Here is a 20,640-nt window from a genome sequence, read left to right as displayed (position 1 = left end):
CGTAATATCGCTCCGTTGGATACCACGCTGGAGGGTGTAGGGGTGTTTGATAATTCCTCAAGTCCTTCTGATCAGTTTCGAGGTAAGCAGAGTAGCAGAAGCGCATAGTTAATCGAACGGTATTACCGTCTCGGCCGGAGCAACGTGTAACGCAAGAAAGGTAATCGATAAAAGCTCAGTGACCCGGGACCGTTGTTGGTCACCGATTAGTTTAGGTTAGTCTGGGTTAGGTTTATACCGCGCCCACATTTCCCATCCACGACGTGTATGTGTCTGCTAAAAATTTCACGCAGATCAAATAACAACACGCTTCCCGCCAAATTGACTTTTTAACCAACTTTCATGCTTCTCTGTTCCCATCAATTTTGAATATAATAATCTATTTCCTATTTTCCACGCGATTAGCTGCAATACTCGACTCCTGAATAGATGAGAATGTCGTTAAAAAATCAAAAGAAATAAAAATGAAAAATTCGTAGTGAAAGGAGAAAGAATTACGCGAAACGGATCAAACGAATTTCTTTTTCTGGGGAATATTCCTCGGGTTATAATAATCGATAGGATCGGTTAATTATTCGATTCTCGACCGATTCCACGAGCGTCGCGGTCGTGAAAAAACTGGAAAAAATCAGCAACTCGCTGCACTAACCGGTTCGCGTAATCCGCTTTGACGAATAGACGGGCTGTGTGTGCCGTTTGTCGCGTCGGCGACGCAATCTATTTTTTTTCACCAACGATATTCGACTTTTTCTCGATAAACGAAATCGGATTAAAGAACGGACGGCAAGCATTTTCGTATCGGTGGACGGAAAAAATTACCGACTTCCTTCCGCGTCTGGCCCCCCTGTGTCCGAGGGTAGAGACGGCGCTGTCTTATTCGTCCCGCGATAAATTTCATCGATTTTATCTCAAAGGAGATTACCGAGGGAATAAAAAATTTCTCGCGGACACGGGGGAAAATATCGCGGGTGTACGACGAAAGTAGCATTTCACCGTCGGGGATTATTATTCGACGAAAGACCGATCGCGAAATTCGAACGGGCGAGTAGAAGCACTTTGTCACTGGGGGGAGAGAAGTCGCGTAGAATTACTTTGTAGCGGTGAACAATTAACGAATGAAAAATCGCAGTTCCTAACTATTTCCAGACGGGAAGTCGCGTTCCGAGAAGTTATCTGTCAGAGTTTCGCTCGTCGGAAAGTTCGCCGGGACGTAAATCCGAGCTGGAATCGACTTGGTTCGATTCAAAAGCGAGGATAATGGCGGCCTGGCCCGGGAGGAAGTCGACGAGCGCGGTTCTTATCGCTCTCAGCGCCGAGGAGAAAGAGAGTAAATAATTTAGCCGAAGAACAGCGATCCGATTGTTCGACTCGACGGCCACTGGCGAAACAGCCAAAAGTCATCGAGCTTTTTCCCCACTTCTGCCTTTCCCCAACTTTCGCTTTCGACTTGGTCAATTGGAGGCGAAAGGAAGTTACACTTTATTCATCGAGGAACTTGCCTGACTGTTTCTAACAGGAAGATCAAGGTATTCCGGTGTGCCGACCCGTGCGAAAGCGTGAACGAACGTCGATGAATCGCGTTTAACGACGCCTCGTTACGTTTACGATCACGGCAACGAACATGGCGGGCGTACACCGTGGAACACGAATTCGGCGTTGAAAGTAAATCGAGATCACGGGACCACGTTTGTTCTAGAATTCAGAATCGCGTCTCCGCGGAGATTAAACCCGAGATTATTACCTTAAAGCCAACAATCTCGAGAGTCACGCAGTCTAACTACATTCACACTCGGCCAACTCTGGCCGAAACTTGCTCGAAAACCAAGTCTCCCAGCAACAAATTCCACTGACGTCGGATCACCTCCACCTCGTTTCTACCACCTGTTACAATCCTCTACACCGTACAGAGAAAACCTATCGCGCTCCCCGAGTCTCTGACTTCCTTTCACCCCGAACAACCCTTCTTCACGCGATACTTGGGCGAAAACTCTCGAAGACTATTCTCGGGGACCAACTATCCGACGAATCTCCTCGAGTTTCTTCTTAACGTTTCGTTAAGCTCGGATTTTTTCCGACCGAGCGTGGAAGCACGTGGCAAAAATCACCCTCGAGGAGATTCATCGGAGGGTTACACGGTGCCTGCAAGGTGGTAAAAATTCCTGGGTCGATCTCGCGGCGACACGGAAACGTGGTCTAATTTAAGAAACACCGGAGCAGAGGGAACCGCGTCGGTCGTACGGTCGATCTCGAGCCAAACGGGGGTTGCCTGGTGCGAGCGGAATGGCCGCCATAAGGTAGCTCCTCGAGGAGGAACGCGTAGAACGAGCAGCGAGGCTCGTAAGGTTGCGGCGAAACGACTTGGTAGGAGTTGCATTTTTATCCGGCCAGGCTGTGTGTCGACGTAGCAGATGAAAGCGGTTATGCCGGCTCCGTATATTGCCCGTCCTTTTGTCTCCCCGCCAGGCGCGAGCAAACACCCTCGCCCACCCCCTCACGGTTTTTCCATCTTTTGCTCTCTTCGTTGCCGCGACCTCAAAGCCGGTTCTATTTCTGGTGCCATCCGACTCGTATACTCGAGTAAACTGGCATACGACCAAATGCCGTGATACAGCGGGCCCTGCCACGCCGTACATTCTTCTCACCCCCTAACGTTATGACCCACCCCAACCTGCTCCACCCACGCCGTGGACCATTACGCTCTGCCGTGTGCCGCTTACGTTATTATTGTATAAATCAGCCGCACGCGGCGCTGAATTTTCTTCTCGTTATGTCCGACGCCGATTTCCAGCAGACCTGCGCGCTCCGCATCGATTTACCTTCGACGCGAGGCGCAGGAATTTCCCACGTCCAGGGTGGAATTTTCGCCACGGTTTTCTGCCACTGCCAGAGCTCGTAGGACGAAGAAGCCTGAGATTAACGGAGAGGGATGATGCGAGGTATAGGAGAGATGTTCGAGTACACCGGAAAGGCACGGTGGAGGAAGAACCATGTGTGTATGGTGGCCGAAGTGCGGGGTAAATCGCGATGACGTTTCAAGAGGGTGGCGCAGTTCGGGTTACCGAATAGCGAGGCAAAGTGGAAACTTTCCGCGGTCACGATGTATCACGAAGGGAACCTGCGATCCAGGGGACCTCTGCTCCGCTAGATCCCGACGTCACGAGTACCTGGAGACTAGAGGGATCCTGGAAGCCGGTGCTGATAAAAAATTTAACGCCCGACGCGAGAGATAAACGTCCACCGGTGCGATGCTCCGGCATGATACGATCTTGCCGGCTTAGATACGCGTCTCTCTGCTGCGTTATTAGTCGAGAAGGGGGACACGGGTCGAAGGCAAGGTAGCGTGGAAAAAGGTGCAAAAACGCGAACGCATCGGAAACGTTACGGTTGCACAGCGTCGATTTAATTACCGATTAATCCCAGCTTCTTTTGTTCCACCCTCTGAATAATATCTACGTTGGTCCGGCGGGCATGGCTGCTGCTCGTATCGCCACGGTTGTTTTAATAACGGCGATAAATCTACGGTTGGCTGGATGTATCCGAGGCACAGACTAGTATCTCTTTTTGTCACTGCTGGATTATTGCGTCCCTGTCTCGCGACGAAACGTCGCGGAACGGCTTCGATTCCGCTCGCTGGATATTACGACATTATTAAAAATCGCCGGGTAGAGCGCGCGACGATCGCAATTTAGATTCTTCGTCTTCGCCGCCATTTCGCCCATTCTTCTCCACCTTTCTATTTTTTCCTCCCCTGCATTCCCGCTTTCCCCCTGTCCCAAACAAATCATTCAGGTCGATCGTTTATCGTCTCGCCTCCACGCCGTTCCTCCGTTTCGCACTCGTGAAACGGCCAGTGGGAAAATGGTAACTGGATGCAGATCGGAAATGACTGCAGCTCGATAACCGGATATCTAATATCCCACCGTTTGGCCCGTCGGACGATGAAAAATACGAGCATCGGATAAGCCACGCTGTTCGCTGACCATATTCGACCGGCCACGAACGCTGTCGTTTCTCTCCTCCGCTGCTTCGACACTTCGAGCCGCGTCTTCGAGATGGCGAGAAATATTAATCGCGACGAGGAAAGGCGCACCTTTCTCGAGCGTTCTCGGTGTTAGGTATGCCACTCGAGGACGAGGGTCGCGCAAACTTTTGCTCGTAACAAGACGAACGGGTGTGCGAAAGGGAATGGATAATCAGAGGGAATTATGTAGAGGCTACCTCGCAGCCGGATGCTTTCTTCCATCGAGTCCTTCCGGAACGACGCCTCGCCAAAGTGGCGTGCATTATTCAGCCGTTGTTATTCCTCGATTAGCCGCTTCTTCGCGACGCGTGCTGTTAAACGAACTGCGAGGACCTCGCGGAGCGTCGCTTTCGATTCTGTTGCAGTATTCAGCTGACGAGGGCGCGACAGAGATCGCGTTCGAGATATATGTCCCGAGACGAGTCGCGCCGGTGGAATTAAGGATCGAATTCTCCGCCGGCGGAGGATGCAGCCGGGAAGGAAGAAAACTCATAAGAATCGATGAACCGAGTTACGGGAACCGTAGGAAATAGTTCGCGAGTTGAGAAACTCGTGAATTTAACTGAGTAATCAGTAAACTCCCATTACTCGCCCCCTCCGCGTCCCTGGGCAGAACTGCGCGGCACGAAAGGGAATGGGGTTGGGATTAATTATTTAGCCGGGAGCAATAAGATATGTCAAAGGTGGGTCTAACTACGGAACACGGAGCTGCCGGACCGGTTCATTGCTGCGTTTTATTAATGGAGCTTGCCAGTGACATAAGAAAATCGCGATTTTATTTCCCGCGGCGGGGAAGAATAATTGCACCGTATATTAGCCGGGACTGGCGTTTAAATTACTCGGCAAATTGTTGCAACGATAAAAATAGTTACCTGTATCCAGCTTACTCTGTTGGCTAATAAAATTATAGCTGCATAAATATCAACCCGCCTCGCACCCTGCGCCTTAACGAAATAAAATTCCACCCCGATGGTGGGGGTGACGCACGGAAATTCGCGCTTTCCACTCGGTTCCCTTCGTTTCTCTCTTCCTATCCCGCCAAACGATAGAGATTTTCACGCGTCGCTCCATTAAATCCCACCTATACCTCCCCGCCACCCTTTTCCCGCCCTTTTCCATCGTTTTCCGCCGCGCCCGAACTTTCTTTTAACAATCTCTATCCTTTATCTCGGCCATAAGGTAACGACGTCGTAACATGTTACTATGTTATGTATTACGCCGCTCGTAACACGGGTGTAAAGTAGCGAGGCGGGTAGGAAATAAGTCGTAACAGAGCGCTGATTTACGGGGCGCAAGTGTGCATTCCTCCGGCCCCAGTTTTAAGGGGAAGACCGCATTTGTAGCCGTACATATCGAACGAGCCTAAACGACGTCGCTCTGACAAATGTTCGTCATTAGTCGGCAACGTTTACGTACCCACCGGAACTGGTACTCGCTCTTATCGTTCGATCCATGCAATTCGTTCCTCGTTTCCTCGTCGAGACCTTTCGCAAGACCCATTCGCGATCTCTCGAAAATTCCCAAGATTTCGCGAGGAAAAAAACAAAACGCGAACGAATTTTGTCGACGCTTCGCGTTAATCTCTAAAGCATATACTCGAGGTTAATCCCGTTAAACGTCTCGAGAAGCAATTAAGAATCATCTTCGTCGAGGCCCCCGTGGCTGCAGCGTGTTTGACGCGACGGTAATTCCGTTAGGTCGTAATTTCAACATTCCGCGTGGCCCGGTTTCAGGTGTCGTGGATGAGAAGCAGAGACCTGCACATTCTCACGTCAGGAAACAACCTGTTCAGCTCGGACACGAGATTCGGGCCCCAGCACACGCCGGGAAGCGACGCGTGGACGTTGAGGCTGGACAACGCCAGGAAGACCGACTCCGGCAAGTACGAATGCCAGGTGAACACCGAGCCGAAAATGATGTATGCTGTTCAGCTGTCCGTGCGAGGTAATTGCAGCTCCTCCCGCGGCTCTCCCTTTATTTAAATCCGCCCACTAAATTGAATCGTCCTTAAGCTGGCCTTCGTTTAATAGCTTCGCCGACCGCTAACCTCGTTCAATATCCCTAGCCAGTGTCCCTAGCGCAGCGATTTTTAATTACGCGATAATGCCCGGAGAGACGAACGGTGTAACGAACAATGCGACGTTCGCGGCAATGAGAGCAGTCTCTCGCTGTCTGCGCGTCTCTCGAAATTATTTATCCTTTACACGCTCCGCCAAAGCCCATGACAAACTGTTCTTCGACGACTAACCGAGTCCTACTGTTCGTTTTTAGATCCTGACAAACCGGAGGGTTACGACGAGCCGCATTCTCAGCAGACGCGAATAAGTAAGTGAGCATCATGAGAACGGAGGTTTATTTTCGTCCGGTAGTAGTACACCGTCGTGAACGTTCCATTAGTCCCGTTTCCACCGTGTCCTCGCCATTGTGTCCGGGGATTTTAATAGGCACGGGGATAAATTTAAAGACACCCGTCGTCTAATTCCACGCGACCGTTCGTCGAATTAAATTTTCCAATCCACGGGGAACAATGTCACGGACGGTGGTGAACAGCTACCTCGCGATTCGATGCTTTTTTACACGCGTCGGGGATGATTAAGAAATATTTTCAATCAAAGCTCCGCGATAAATCGTCGTCTCCAGACTAGGGGCATTTTATTCAACGTTTCCCCGATGCACACCGACAGCGTGCACGCGTGCATACGTCCGCGATGCAATCAAAACCTCGCTGCAAGTTTTTCCCAGCTACTCGTATAAATTAATCCCGCCTTTTCCCCCCTTTTCCCCCATTCTTCCCACGAATCTCTGCACACGTGCGATTGCGGCCGAGCATACACGACTATCGAAATTCCCTCCATATCGCTCGCTCGCGAAAGCTTTTTCGTATACAAATTTGCAAATTACCAGGTCCGACCATGATCGATCCACCCCCGGCCGGATTTAAGAATACAATTTTCGCGCGATCTTCGCTCTATTCCAAACTTTCGAAAGAGGATTGCAAGTTGCCGGCAAACACAATTATTCTTCCCCGCGTTTGCCGCACCGGAAGCTAACGCGCTTGGCTGTTGACTCGCGCTGTATTTAAATCGTATTTCAGACTGGCGTCCCGATTAAAGTCGCGGGGGCGAATTTTTCGCGCGCAAATTATCCGCGGCTCTCCGTGAAAAGCAGCGAGAGCATTCGAATGACCCCGCCGTTACGAGATCGCCAACTTTTCAACCAGCAAATTGACGGATATTTCAATCGCTCGTTGAAACGCTAGTTAGAGAAATCTCGCGGACGTACCGCCGTGAAAGTTCGTGATCGCGAGATGCGTTAATACCGCGTACCCGAGTTCTAATTCTCGCGTCTCTGGCCGTAAACATAGGCCAGCGTGGAGCGAAATTTCGACGACAACCGAATGGGTACGGTTACTTAGCAGGGACTTGATAAATCGTCGAAACGTCGGTCCGCTTTCTCTACCCTTAACTATCCGCGGTATTAATGGAGCTTGATGTATCTGCGCGGAGAGGGGTACCGTGACACCTTTATACACCGTTGGCCCGTTAAAAAATCATCCGACAGGCGCTTCTTATTCCCTCCCCGGATCCAGTCGACATCAATCACTTAAAGATAAGTGCGCTTCTTCGCTGGCTCTGACGCCCGGGATCTGTCGTCGATTCTTCTTGCAGCGTCCTCCTAGACGCTTCATAATTCTCTCCAAGTTCCATCATTTCACCCCCGAGACGCGAGATTTCACCGTCCCTTTCTTCGTCGCCCGCGACTCTCAGAAATTCGTCCTCCCTGCATGCGAGACTGGCATCGACTACGAATCGACGCCCGATCTCGAGTGTGCGCGGCAAAAGCGAGCGTCGCGCGTCGCTCTTCGCATTGAAATATCCCCGGGAAAAGCGATTAACCCGCTTTAAAAATTGCGCGATAAGCGTTGCACGTTAGCGAGCGAGTGGATGGATGTGCCTAGGTGACCGATAAATCGAGGCTCTTAACGAAAGTGGAATTTAAACTGCATCGGAGAAGACTATGTGTAATTCGGGAAACTAATCCCGGGGAAATATATCGACGTGGGGTGGAAAAGGCGCGCGTGAAGTACGAGATTCCTCCGGACTGTAAATTCAAACGAAAAGAAAAGAGAAACGGGGGAAAAATTGGGAAACGAACGAGATTCGCGTGAAATTGCAGCGAGGAGAAGAGGGGGCTGGGTTTAATAAGTCTATTACTGGATGACAGATTGTACTTTACTCCGTTGGATACAATATTCTTTCGCTCTTAGCACGCGTCTCTTCGAGCAGCATTTTTAAGGGTGGGTCTTCTCTGTCAATCCGCCACGAAGATCAGAGATTTCGGTTATCGCTGCTACGCGCTCTGAGGGGGGAAAAATAAGGTATGTTTGAACGAGATTCCCTATTTTTCACGCAAAATATCACCGGAGAGGATTGATAATAATTAAAGACCGCGAGGGCGGAGACAGCGAAAGGTCTCCGGCAATTATCATCGAAGTTACCCCCGAACGGGGGTGCAAAGAAAGCAAGAGCGGCGCAGGAAGAACAGGCTGCCGCGGCGTGTACAGTAATAACGGCATAACGTAATATTTCGCCGAGGAGAAATGCAGTTCCCGGGGGATTAATTCAAGTCTAATAGGATTATCCTTAATCCTGGTAGTCGTGGAAAACCTCCTCCGGTTCTCCGGGGTCTTTTTCCTCGTCACCTGGCGCGGCCATAACCGCGCTTCCACGACCCCGCAGGAAGAGAACGTGGCGTTAAATGAGTCTCAACCATCGCCTCTCCTCTGTACCCCCCGTTGAATAATGTATGCTTGTCCCGACATTATCATACACCATGGGGGCCACCCCTTACGAGACACGCGCTACGCGGCTCCCATTGTTTTTCCCTTTCGCCTCGTAATGAATTATTAGGCCGCCTCGTTGTCCCGCGCACGAGAACGGTTCTCTTGTTTCCTCGCACTTCAAACTCCAATTTCCGTAGCGAGGATCCGACTACCTAAAGCGAACTACCACCAGCCTCTTTCCGTCTCTCCTTCGCGCTCTTCACCCGTTGTCTTCTTATTTTTCCTCAGCCTTGGTCCGTGGAAATAGGTCGCGTTTTAATACAGCCAGACTTAAGTCTCGAATCGTAATTGTGATCTCTTTGCGCCGCCTTCGCGGCTATTCGGCTATTCAAAGGGATTTTCAGGTTATTCTCGCGGATTCTCTCTGTCCCTGAGCACGAATCTCGCGGTCTTTCGTTTCCCGGATCCGCAGTTTCGGAATTCCGAAGCTAACCTACGCGATGGTCGCGAAACACCGACGAGTTTAGGATTTTTCGCGATCGATTTTTCGGCGAGGTCGCGCTCGCATCGCGGTTCGATTTCAAGCGGGAATTGGAGCGAGTGGAACGGCCTCGCATGGCGTGAGAAGAACACGTCGTTTCACGGTGGCACGCATATTAAACGGCCACTTGTGCCGACCCTCTAAATTAAAATGTACAAACTTGACAGTACGTCCTGCACGGAAACCGTGTTACGCCGTTCTTTTTCCCAGCTCCGACGTTGTAAAGCTGTGCGCCAACGTCTCGCTCGCGAGTGGATTGTCGACGCTGGAATTAATTTAAATTATCGCGTGACACTCGTCTGGGGTCCTTAGTAGCGCGTATCAAAGCGGTCGATTAAAGGGAGATCCTTCTCGCGGATCCGGACACCGCGCTCCACGATTAAAATGTATCCAGTCGAAGAATGGATCGCGTCAATTAACAGGTAGCGATCGGTGCACCGAGTCGACGATGCCAATTAAAAAGTTAGCAAGAGTTCCTGCGATCGACGGGTTTCGCAATTCCTTCGGCGAACGCTATTTTCGCGGGCGATAATTAATTCGCGCGACAAACGAAAGCGAGAAATTATTACCGGTTCTCGAAACGAAGTTCGTCGTCCCCCTTTTGGTCACATCGTTCCGTAAATCTTGACTTCGTTCAGCAGCAGCGTTTTTAATGAATCTACTTTTTCAGCTAGGAAGGCATAAAACACGTTCCGTTCTTTTTCCCGCAAGGTCCTCTCTCCGTGTAATTACTTTCTTCTCGGATCTCCGGGCTATAAGCTGTTTAACATTGTTTTAAACGCACGGAGGCTGGTAGCTTTATTTAAACGAATACGCGCAAGAAGGGCACTTTTTAAATCTACGAAGCGTAAATCCTCGTGAACCGAAGCGGATAAAAATCCGCGAAATGTTTCGTTATTTTAGAAATTACTTCACCGATGCCGAGATTGTAAATTTTTGGCGAATTGTGTCGAGTGACACCGATACCGAATATCGAAAAGGGCAAACCGAGATAAGTTTCGTGGCCCGTTTAACGGTACCCTAAATTTTGATCGACACTGCCGTCGTATGATAGTTGTTCCTACATGACTTGCAGGTTACGAGAGCACGGCGCCAGTGGCGGCCATAATGGGTCCTCGGGAGCAGAGGGTGTCATCGGGGACGACGATCACCTTGAGGTGCGTCATATTGTCCCCGTATCAGACCCGGCCCATCAGGGGTGTGCAGTGGCTCCGGGATAACAAACTCCTAACATTCCAGGTAATGCAGCTCAGCGTCTACTCGCGAGGCGTACTCTAATGAAATTTTTTACGTCGACTCCTCCTTTTCCGACGCCACCTCGCGTTCACCCTCGAGAATCTCGTCTCGAAGGAAAGAAATACGATCGTAAATCATCGGCGTGACGGGGAGACGCGACTCGCGCCGAACGCGAAGCCTGCTTCAGCCAGGCAGATTTTTGTTTACACCGTTTTCTTCGTCCACGGGGGTTCAAAGGGAACATTGATACCGACGATCGCGTCGAAATCGAGCGTCGAATCTACGCGAGTATCGATCAAAAAGAACGTTTCGTGTTAAGAAACCGTCGATCGCGTGGAAATTGTGTGTCGATGGAAAAGAAGATGGCGCGTGTCGAAAGCTGACTTTTCAACTCGCGCGAGGTTTACACGCGTTCGTCGTTCGCGAAGGTTGCACGGGGCGGGAGTAATTACAACGAAGGTTTAAATCGATTCATAGGGGGATGAAAAATGCGCGATCGGGGGGACGATAGGCGAACTGGTGAAAATTTGTCCGTGGAAGTTATGCGCGATTCATCTCGGCAGATTTATCACGAAATTACAAACTGTGGACGTTTCGGGGTGGGTGTAGCGCGAACAGGGTGGCCGGAGATTTATTTAATTTTCCGCACTTGCGATATTTTTCGATCGTAATATTCGCACTGTCAACATCCGCGGATACCGTTCGCGGGATGATGTGTGTTCTGCAGGTAAAAGGGTATTAATTGTAAATATGTACACGGCGATTTGCGAGTCCGTTGACGTAACCGGATGTTCGAGCAGGTGCCGCGTGGGGGGGAAAAAAAGTGCTGGATCCGAATTATCCGTCGCAATTGTCGTGTTTGCACTGTTTTCAGGCTGCACGAGGGGGCATAAACGTGGAGACTGAAAGAGGCGCGGCTCGAACAGTCTCGGAATTGACTCTGGCAGCGGTCACGCCGCACGACATTGGAAAATATTCGTGCAGACCGTCCGAGGGGCGATCGGACACCATAATGCTGCTCGTCGATCCAGGTTAGCCTTCAAAAGTCTCTCAACCCTTTGACAGACGAATACACCTGCCTGGAAACGTTTCACGAAACGAAACATTTTATCCGTTTATCTCCGACGACACACCGATCGATCACTCGACGTACGACTGTGTAACGATAATAATTTCTCGTCGAGGATACAGCGCGCGAAATAATTGCATTTTGCACGAAATAAAATATCTCCTGGCACGTACACGTCCACGGGAGTCAAAGGGTTGGGAGAGCTTGGAAATTTTATCTCGCCCGAATCGATTTCGCTCTCTTTATTTAAAAATATACTCCCCATTTTTCAATTCCTCGCCCCTTTATTTCCGCTTTCAGTTGCTTTATATTTGATACGACAGGGATTTAAAACCGGTTTAATGACCCAACCCCTATCGCGCCAGGGCTGGCGGAAAAATACGATCGAAGTATCGTACAAACGTCTCCGCGTAATGGCGGACGTTCAGTGCAAATTGCCGCCATAAAAGCTAACCCTAAATCGTCGTTCCACCGCGATCAAACCGCAGAACAAGAACCTTCCTCCATGAAGCTCATCGGCCGGAGCATTACGAGCAGCGGACGCGGGCATTTGTATTCGATTCACCGTAACGTCTTGGTGCGCGTCGTGCAACGGCTATGGGAAAAATACGCGGGAAAAGAGCAACGAAAAGAGGGGGAAGGGGGGAGTGTAAAGAAAGACGACGGAAAAGAGAAGAAAGCGAAAGAGGGGTAAGAACGAGGGAAAAAGGAGAACCGGCGGTCGCTGGAAAGGGTATCCCCATGATCTAAAGTCGCGCCTTAGGATTACTCGAAACACTTTAAAGTTTTAAGGAGGCGACGGTATTTCACGGCGGGACTATTTGTCTAGCTCAGCCTCTTGGTTCGCCGCGGATGTCGTTTGGGGGTCGGCAAGAAAGAGGGAAAATCCCGGGGAAAACGGGCGTGCATGTGTCCGCCGGTGAGAAATAGAGAAGGAAAGGGTGGCACGAGCTGCGGAGAGACCTTGTTGGAAGGGAAAAGAAAAGAGGGCGGAAGGTGGAGAGGTTCGGTGAAAAGGAGGGCCCCGAGAAGGGCAGAGGAGTGGCGTAAGCACGCTTGCATGCGGAATTCACAGGCAGTAGTCTCTATTATCGTGAATTTTCCTTCGGAAGTTATCGCGAGGAAGCGGCGGGCCGCGCGACGTCGCATTTTTCCCGGGCGACCGACGCCCACCGGCGCTCCGTGTACGCGTACGTATACATACGTACCAGCCGAGCTATTCCTTTTCTTTTGTCCCGTGTACGGGGCGATGGAACGCGCCGTAAATCACAACTTCGCCGACTCGTTTCGTAGTTTCGCAGATTGCGAATTTACGCGGTTTATAGCCAACGTTCCAGCTACCGCCTTCCCCCTCGATCTTACCGGCTCGTTCCCCTGATTTCGTCGGTTTACGAAGCTGCGAGAGGCCCTTAGGCTTCCTCGGTTATGATGTTCTTTGGACTTTCGACGAGTTTTAAACGTCATTTCCGCGCAACCGGACGACGAACGCGCGATGAGAACGGCGCGAATTAATCGAACGGTTTCCATATAAAATACTTGTTTTGGCAGTAAATGAAAAACGAACGGAGAAGAGTCGTTCGTTATACCGAGTGGGCAACATTTCGCGCCGTTCCGTTATAATCGATGTTGCAGGGATACCGGCCGTTGTTGATAAATCAGAGTTTCGGCGAATCGCCGTACGGTCCTCGAAATTGCGAATTCACGGCAGTTTATGGGCCAGGTCGAGTAGCTGCTTTCGAAAAGAATTACCACCCGGCTGGAATTAAACGCTACCGTCACGGTGCTTCGACACCGAGATGATTTTTACGAGCCAACACCGACGCAAATATCCCCATAAATAACGCCATAAATGCCGCGTGAATTGTGCGCCCCGTTGAAACACCCGGCAGAAACCGAGGAACAACGAAATTGTAAACACTCGAGCCAGGTTGGCAAGAAAACCAATTACCGCTAATTACAAGCGCTATTCGATCGATCGATAAAATCACGTTAACAGGCTTACCTCTGTGTAACCGTATCCCAGGATGCTGCGAATTTGTTAGCGTTTCCTCTTGCGAAACTCCAAACGGAACACTGGCCAACCACTCGCGTCGATTCACCTCGTTGTCCTTCGTCGCTTATCTCCGATACACCTCGTCTCAAGTTCCACGAGCGACTGATCGCGCACCGTACACAAAGTTTCACCTCTGTGTGCCGGACTGGAAGACGTCGTTGACCAAGGCCACGTATTATTTTCAACTCGGGACATCGGCTCGGCGGATCGTAAACGGAACTTATTTTCCTTGTACGCTTCAACAGCGTCAAAGCGAACGCCGTTACACGCAAATCCAGCGGAAACGTCGCGACCGGCGACATAAATCACAAGTCGGACGAGTCGCCCCGCCATTTCGCGGATTACGAATTCGCGCGTTTCACTGCGAATTCAGAGGCATCTCGGATCAAACGTTGTTTCACGATTGCGTGCGCCCGTATGCACATTCCATGAACGCGGAAATTATCCGTAACTCGTGGCTCGCGCGTAATTAACCGCACGGCGGGAAAGTTAACTTAAATAACGAACTGGGCGGCGTGGCACGGTTTTATTAATCGATCCGGCGGTCGAACAAAATCGGCACGCCGTGATTAATTAATCTGCGGGTGTCCGTAAAGGGAACGGAGAGAAAAATGACTTCCCGTCGGCTTTCTAACGAACGTCGACCGTTGGAAACGATCCGCGTTAATTTTTCACGCCACCGGGACGATTCCGCTTGACGATCGCGCGGCCATCGGGGCCGAGCGTATTTCCGAATCGGCTCGCTGACGCAAATGGTCCACCCGCGGCCAGAGGAGGCGATATTTCCATTAGAAGCTGAAATACACGAGGAATTAGCGTCGCCTGAACTCCCATCGATACAGCCGCTGGCAAGAAACGTCATTTGGCTGATTCGTCGAATGCGGCGCGAGATTTAACGACTTTTCCGGAAGCGAACGAGCAAAAACCGGTGGAGTACAGTGCCAGTCCGCGGTGCAAAGCCGGCTTTTTGCCGCAAGACCGGCTTGCTGTCTGAGCTAATTCTTATGCGATCGTAAATAACGTCGCGCATATATCAAAACTTACAGCGACTACCCATCCCAGAGTTCTCGCAATCGTCGCAACAATCCTGTCTTATCCCTGCCTTCTTCGTCCTTCCATCTTCTATCCTCCTTCGTCGAGCCTCTTTCCGGCTCTCTCCGTCTTTCTCGGTCCCATTCGCTCGCTCTCACTCCCATTTCCACCCTCTTCATCCGTTTCTGGTTTCATCCCGAGTCAGACCCAAGCCACACTCTCTCGTTCGGTGACAGAAGCTGCCAGAAGCACTTCCAGCGGCCAGATTAAAGATACAATTCCGCGATTCTATTAATTAAGAAAGTTAATTACGCCGGAATTCAATTTTCCTAATTGCACATCACTCTGAGTCCTCTCTCTCTCTCTCTTGCTTCCCGTCCTATCCTCGATATCTTCATACCGTCTCGCTGCAAGGACACTCCAACCGATTCGTCCTAAAGTTTCCACCGTCCTTCCACTCGTCTCGCTTCTTCCATTTCGCTTCATTTTCCCTCCATTTCCCTCCCTACTCTCGCGCCTTTTCGCTATCTCGCGTCAGGTGATTCCTCCCACGTTCGATTCCGACACCGCCGCCATCTTCCTTGGTTCCTCAGCGATCTTCGATCTTCCAGGAATCATCGTGGAATCTTCGCGTTCTACTTAATCCTCCAGGATTTCTCCTCGACCGATCGCGGCTACTCGCGTCTTCGTCGTCTCCTTCGCGAGAAGAGGTCTTGATATTTGGCTCGCATTCAGCGCGCGCGTCGTTAAGAACGGCGATGAGCTTTTAGCGCTGTTGCGTTCGGATTACGAGTTGAACAGTTTGCCCGGGAAAAATTTGGCTAACGACTAGGCGGCCCTAATAGCACGGAAACTGCAGTTAAAAGCTGCGCTTTAACGACGTGTAGCGTAGGAAAGAATTTTTTTCTCGCTATCTCAACAGCGGGCACGAAGTTTCGCTTAACTGCCGGATCATTACTTAACCCGGAGGGAAAAAATGGAAAAGAATCGCGGAGGTCCGCGGTGCGATAACACGCATAATGGTAATCTCTAACGGCGTGTCGCTAATCTCGGGGACGCGCGAGAAGAGGAGTTTCATCGTGGATGGTGAAATTCATGGCAGAGACGCGAGTTTGTCACGGGAGAAGAGGACACTCGTACACGGGACGATGCATCCAACGCGATGCAAGTATTCGCAATCTCGCCGGGCCGAAGCTCGATAATGGCTGTAATAATAATTTCTAACGGCGCGCCATTGATCTTGACGTCACGAGGTACGAGAGTATCATCATTGACCTTAATAAGATTCGCAGTCGAGGATAGTTTAAGGCCAACGCTGCCGGGCCTTGTGAATCAGCCTTTAAGAGCGCCACTGATCTGGTTCACCGAGGTTGGCGGCCGGCCTTATTGGGTCACTGGTAGTGGTAATGGATCGTATAAATCAGCCATAAGTGCTCCGCTAAGCTAGCCTGCTAAGCTTACCAAAGAACTGTAGATCACCGGTGCGCTGCTATCAGACGCTACGAATTAAATATAGGATGCAGTGATTAAAGAAAATTATTAAGGCCAGCCTGGGCAATCTGTGGCGTTCGAGCGATCCCAAGGGAGAGGAAGCTTTATCGCTGCGAATTATCGTGCAACCATTACGCCGCTAATTGGCCCGCGATTTTACTCATTGTTTTCCACTCTGTACGCCAAGCTGCACTGTCGTTTCATCGTTTCGTTATCGACGGCGGTATCGATAATATCAATTACCATTTTTCCGATATGCTCCGCTTTTGTCGTCATCGATGACATCGCAATTCCCTCCCGGTCATCGGCGTTCATCGCGAGACTGGACATTAAATCGTTGACGTAACTTTTGCTCGCTGCAAGTCGATTCGTTAATGCGAAAGTCTGTTTCCGTTGTCACGGGCACAAGGAGAGGAGTTCGGGTTCCGACTAGCACGGAATCGCGAGTGATCTACAAGCTCGAAAAGTTGAGGAAGAGCTACTCCACGACTGGGCTGGCTTTCCCGGAGAAACTCTTGCAAATTGTCCCGTATCCCACGCGTTTCCGTAGTTGATCCTTCTTCGAGCGTTGCTCGACTACTTTGCAAATGTTTTGGGAGTCATTAAACCGATCGATATCCAAACTTGCACGAACACTCTCGCGATTGTCTGCTCGCAAACACGCGGAGAGCAGACTTTCCTGCCGCGCGTATATTTTCTCGCCCTGTAGCCTGCCGGCGCACTAGTTTCTCTTCGTATCACTGTTCCGCAGCGACTCGGATCTCCAGAGACCGAGTATTTCCACGCGACTGACGAGAAAAAATGCCGGCTTTTCGCCGTGTTTTGAAAATTTAATTGGTCCACTCGGGACTGCGAGCTGTTTGGGAGAGTTTGACGGATCGAAAGGGAATAAAACGCGTTCCGCGATCGAGACTTCTTTTAATAACATTTTAATAACGCGAGGGCGCGAATGAATTCTCTCGCTTCAATTCGGCCAGGAAATTTAATAATCGTAGGAGGTCGAGGTTAAAGCCGGGGGGGAAAGAGAAGAAGAGAAAAAGAAAGGGCAGGAGATGAAATTTGGAGCCGTATAAATGGTCGTTCTGGGAGTCGTTAGGTATTAAACTCTCCACTAACTTTAGCGCCGTGTTGCCTGCTTCGAGTACATATATATATATATTTAAAAATCTCAAAGGCACCCATGAATCCCTGCGCCGAGGCGACACATTGGTGCACCGGGATCTAGACGGGCGGAAAATAACGTTAGAACTTATTATGGGGGTTATGATATGGGTGTCTCACTTCGTAAATCGCGCGTAACTCTGAATAATGATTTTACTTTTCCTATCCAACGGGGAGTTTGCTTCCAAATGAAACGAAATGGAGTATCTCTTTCCCCCCAGATTTAACGCTGCGTTTCATCCAAATTGTACAAAAATTTGCCGAACAATTCGGGATTGTTCACCTGTACGGAGTGAAGAAAAGCAGAATACGCGGAGGAATTTCAACGACAGATGCTCGGAACGCAGCCACGGAGATCATCGATTAATGCCAAGCAACCGAAAATCCATCGATACCCTACCACTCTAATTAAACGGTCAATTGACCGTGCCCTGCCCGGGCAGCCAATTAACTACCCTTGATACCTACCCTCGACAAAGGACTGGGAGCGGATCGCACGCTGGTGTCCGGAATCCGTCGTGATCTTCTGGCCACGAGGCGCCAAGTAGAACAGACTACTCGAATACCGAGGAAATTGTGTAAACCGCAGGCCATAGGCACTAATACCCGGGACGTTCATCGACCGTGAAGCAAATCGCGTTGACAAAGATTTAGGATCCTTCCTCTTTACCTCGGATTCCTCCTCCGTTCGCGTTAACAAAGGAATTTCTAATCGTTACTTCCCCCTCGCGATCTATCGCACCTGTCATCTTAATTTCCCATAACGTTTCCACGGTAAATTCGGCAGTCGAGTTCGGAGAACCTTATGGTACCCTTATGGTAGAACTTCGATACGGATCTCGAGATCAACCGCTATCGCAGCGCGGAGAAGCGAAAAAGATCGGCGGCAGACATTAACGTCGCATTAGGGAATATAAATTCTATTTGAAGGGAAGGAATGGCGGAGCCAGGGTTCTGCTAAGTCATTTTAAAGCATTCTACTCGGCATCAGAGGCGTTCCGCTATTGACCGGACCGACGATTCCGCTAGAGATATGAATTTCATGCGGACATCTGATAGTAAATGGACCTATGTTATGCGCGCTGGCATGCGACGCGACTTTAGAAACGAATGCCGATACTATGCAATCAATCATGATCGATTTCGGACGGGAATCGCTGTCCGTTCAATAATCTATTAATTAGAAGACCCGAGATCAGCTGACCGAATGCACCAGGACATTCGTTCGATGACGGCGAAGCGAGAGATCGACGAGATGTCGGCGAACGAAAATTTCGAGAGCTAGCTAGAGCAGAGGAGCTTGATCGTCGGAGAACACGGGAACAATTGCCATGGAAACCGATGAATTTTCACCGCGAATGAACCACCGGGATCGCGTCCGAAACCAAAGTATCGTTTCCGAGGAGGAAAAACTGGAGGAAGCCGGAAATTTATTAGTTTCCAATGTACATAGACCAGTGCAGACCAGTTTTTACCTCGTAAAATACACCTACTTCCACCACTAGAGGATCAGGCCTGCGTAATCGCGGAGGAAATCGTTAAAAGTGGTAGCTGTTAGCGGTTCGTCGGAAAAAGAATGAAGATCTTGTCGGTGTTGGTGGTCGTAAAGGGACGTTGAAGCGGAAGTGCGCCAGCATCGCTGGCCCCAAGGAGCCAACAGCCATAATCGAAGCTTTCGCGTCGTTAACGACTTTAACTAACTTTCTTGTCGAACTCGAGCAGCTCGTCTAAATTCCATAACGAAAATTCCACCAATTTTTTAAAACCTCGTTTCCCTGCTATTCGATTAACTCTTCGGCCATGACGGGGCAGCTCGAGCTGTAATTTCCAGGAAAAACTATCTGCAACTTTACCTCGTCGACTTACTCTCCGATTAGACAATCTTCTCTCGCTAATCGTTCGCCGAGAGAAACTTAAAGCGTCCCCCTGCGACAATTTAATATCGCGGAAACGTTAAACCGCGGCAATGCTCCGCGTACGCGAAGCCACGCCTTGCGAAATAGCTTTTGGCAACGTCAAGCGACGTTCTTGTAAGCACAGCTGAGCACGCGTACACGTGCCCGACGCCATCTGCTCGCGGCACGTTCTTTGCATTTGCGTGCGGGACGTGTAACATCTTTATTACGTACTGCAGCCCTTCGAATCGCTTGTTCCGCTCGGAAATTCAACGTCCTTCGAGAGAAAGATATTCGTCATTTTTTCGACGTCGGGATATACGGCGTTCCTGGACACCTTACGGAGGTAACCAACTGTCACCTCAGGGTCCCGCGATTAGCGTGGAATAATTATTCGTTATTCCCGAATTGGGGCGCAAAAAGCGTCCAACTGGTGGGTAAAGAGCGCGATAATTAATGAAGACGTTAGCTCACTCTGGGCCCGGCGACACAGAAAAAACCAATAATCCGATAGTCTCCGCGAGACGTTGATTTACGAGTGGCCGGTTTCATTACTCTTTTCGTTCTGGCCAGCGCCATCGATACCTTTCCCACCGGTCCACCCTTCCCGGCGCGACAATCGCGGGTACAGGTATAATCATAAATCCACGATTGTTCCTGGATTCCGCGCGGATTACACTGAGAAAGTGCATTTTATTTCTGTTTTAGGAGAACGTACGGAAGCCATGCAACGTGACGCCGGATACGTCTCTTCCGGATGTGACGTCAGGCACTGGGCCGGGCTCCTACTTCCGTTCTCGTGGTTTCTAATACTCGCACGAAACAGCCAAACTTTCCTGCAATAGCGCACACTCCGACAGTATTTCACGCGTGTTTCTCTCTCCCTCTTTCTCTGTCTTTGTATTCCGCCGTTTCGTGGACGGGAGAGAAAGTACCTAGAAATTTGACCAACGACGACTAGACCGTAAGTTAGCTACGTAAGGAATTATCGATAAGAGGGTAACGAGTCGCCATCCAGACGTAACAGATGTCGTCCTCGCGACGTTTCCGTTTGAATTTTCACCGATACGTTACGTCACCGTGAGTTACGGACCCGTGGAGGATCATTTCGGATTTATGGAGTGCTTCCATGGAACGAAATGGGGCAAAATATGTTTTTCTTTTTCGCTTCTTCGCGAACAGGCGGAATTACTCGATAACGCACTGCAGGAGTATTTAGAAATAATTGGGATGGTCGCGGGTGGTGTACGAAACGCTGATTGCGGTAAGCCGAGTGGAATCGATTACGCTAGTTGAACAGGAATCGGAGGATTATCGAAACGTCAGAGAGCCGTGCGTTTTCGCGAAGCGCTCTGTAT

At 50.1% G+C, this 20,640-nt stretch overlaps 1 protein-coding gene across 1 annotated transcript in view; it reads left to right on the top strand.

The window, feature by feature from the left end:
- LOC108555515 (uncharacterized) overlaps positions 1-20,234 on the top strand; it is an 83,758-nt gene extending 63,524 nt beyond the window's left edge. The window contains exons 3-7 of the mRNA XM_017911178.1: positions 5,755-5,965; positions 6,293-6,346; positions 10,421-10,584; positions 11,456-11,612; positions 19,991-20,234. Coding sequence (XP_017766667.1) covers positions 5,755-5,965; positions 6,293-6,346; positions 10,421-10,584; positions 11,456-11,612; positions 19,991-20,127 — 723 coding nt within the window. The 3' untranslated portion in view covers positions 20,128-20,234. The remainder of the gene's footprint in view (positions 1-5,754; positions 5,966-6,292; positions 6,347-10,420; positions 10,585-11,455; positions 11,613-19,990) is intronic.
- Positions 20,235-20,640: the final 406 nt, after the last annotated feature.

This window comes from Eufriesea mexicana, unplaced genomic scaffold (genome assembly GCF_001483705.2).
Source record: "Eufriesea mexicana isolate 0111107269 unplaced genomic scaffold, ASM148370v2 scaffold124, whole genome shotgun sequence".
NCBI lineage: Eukaryota > Metazoa > Arthropoda > Insecta > Hymenoptera > Apidae > Eufriesea > Eufriesea mexicana.
Note: the sequence above shows the minus strand (reverse complement) of the source record. Positions and strands in the feature narration are given on the sequence as shown.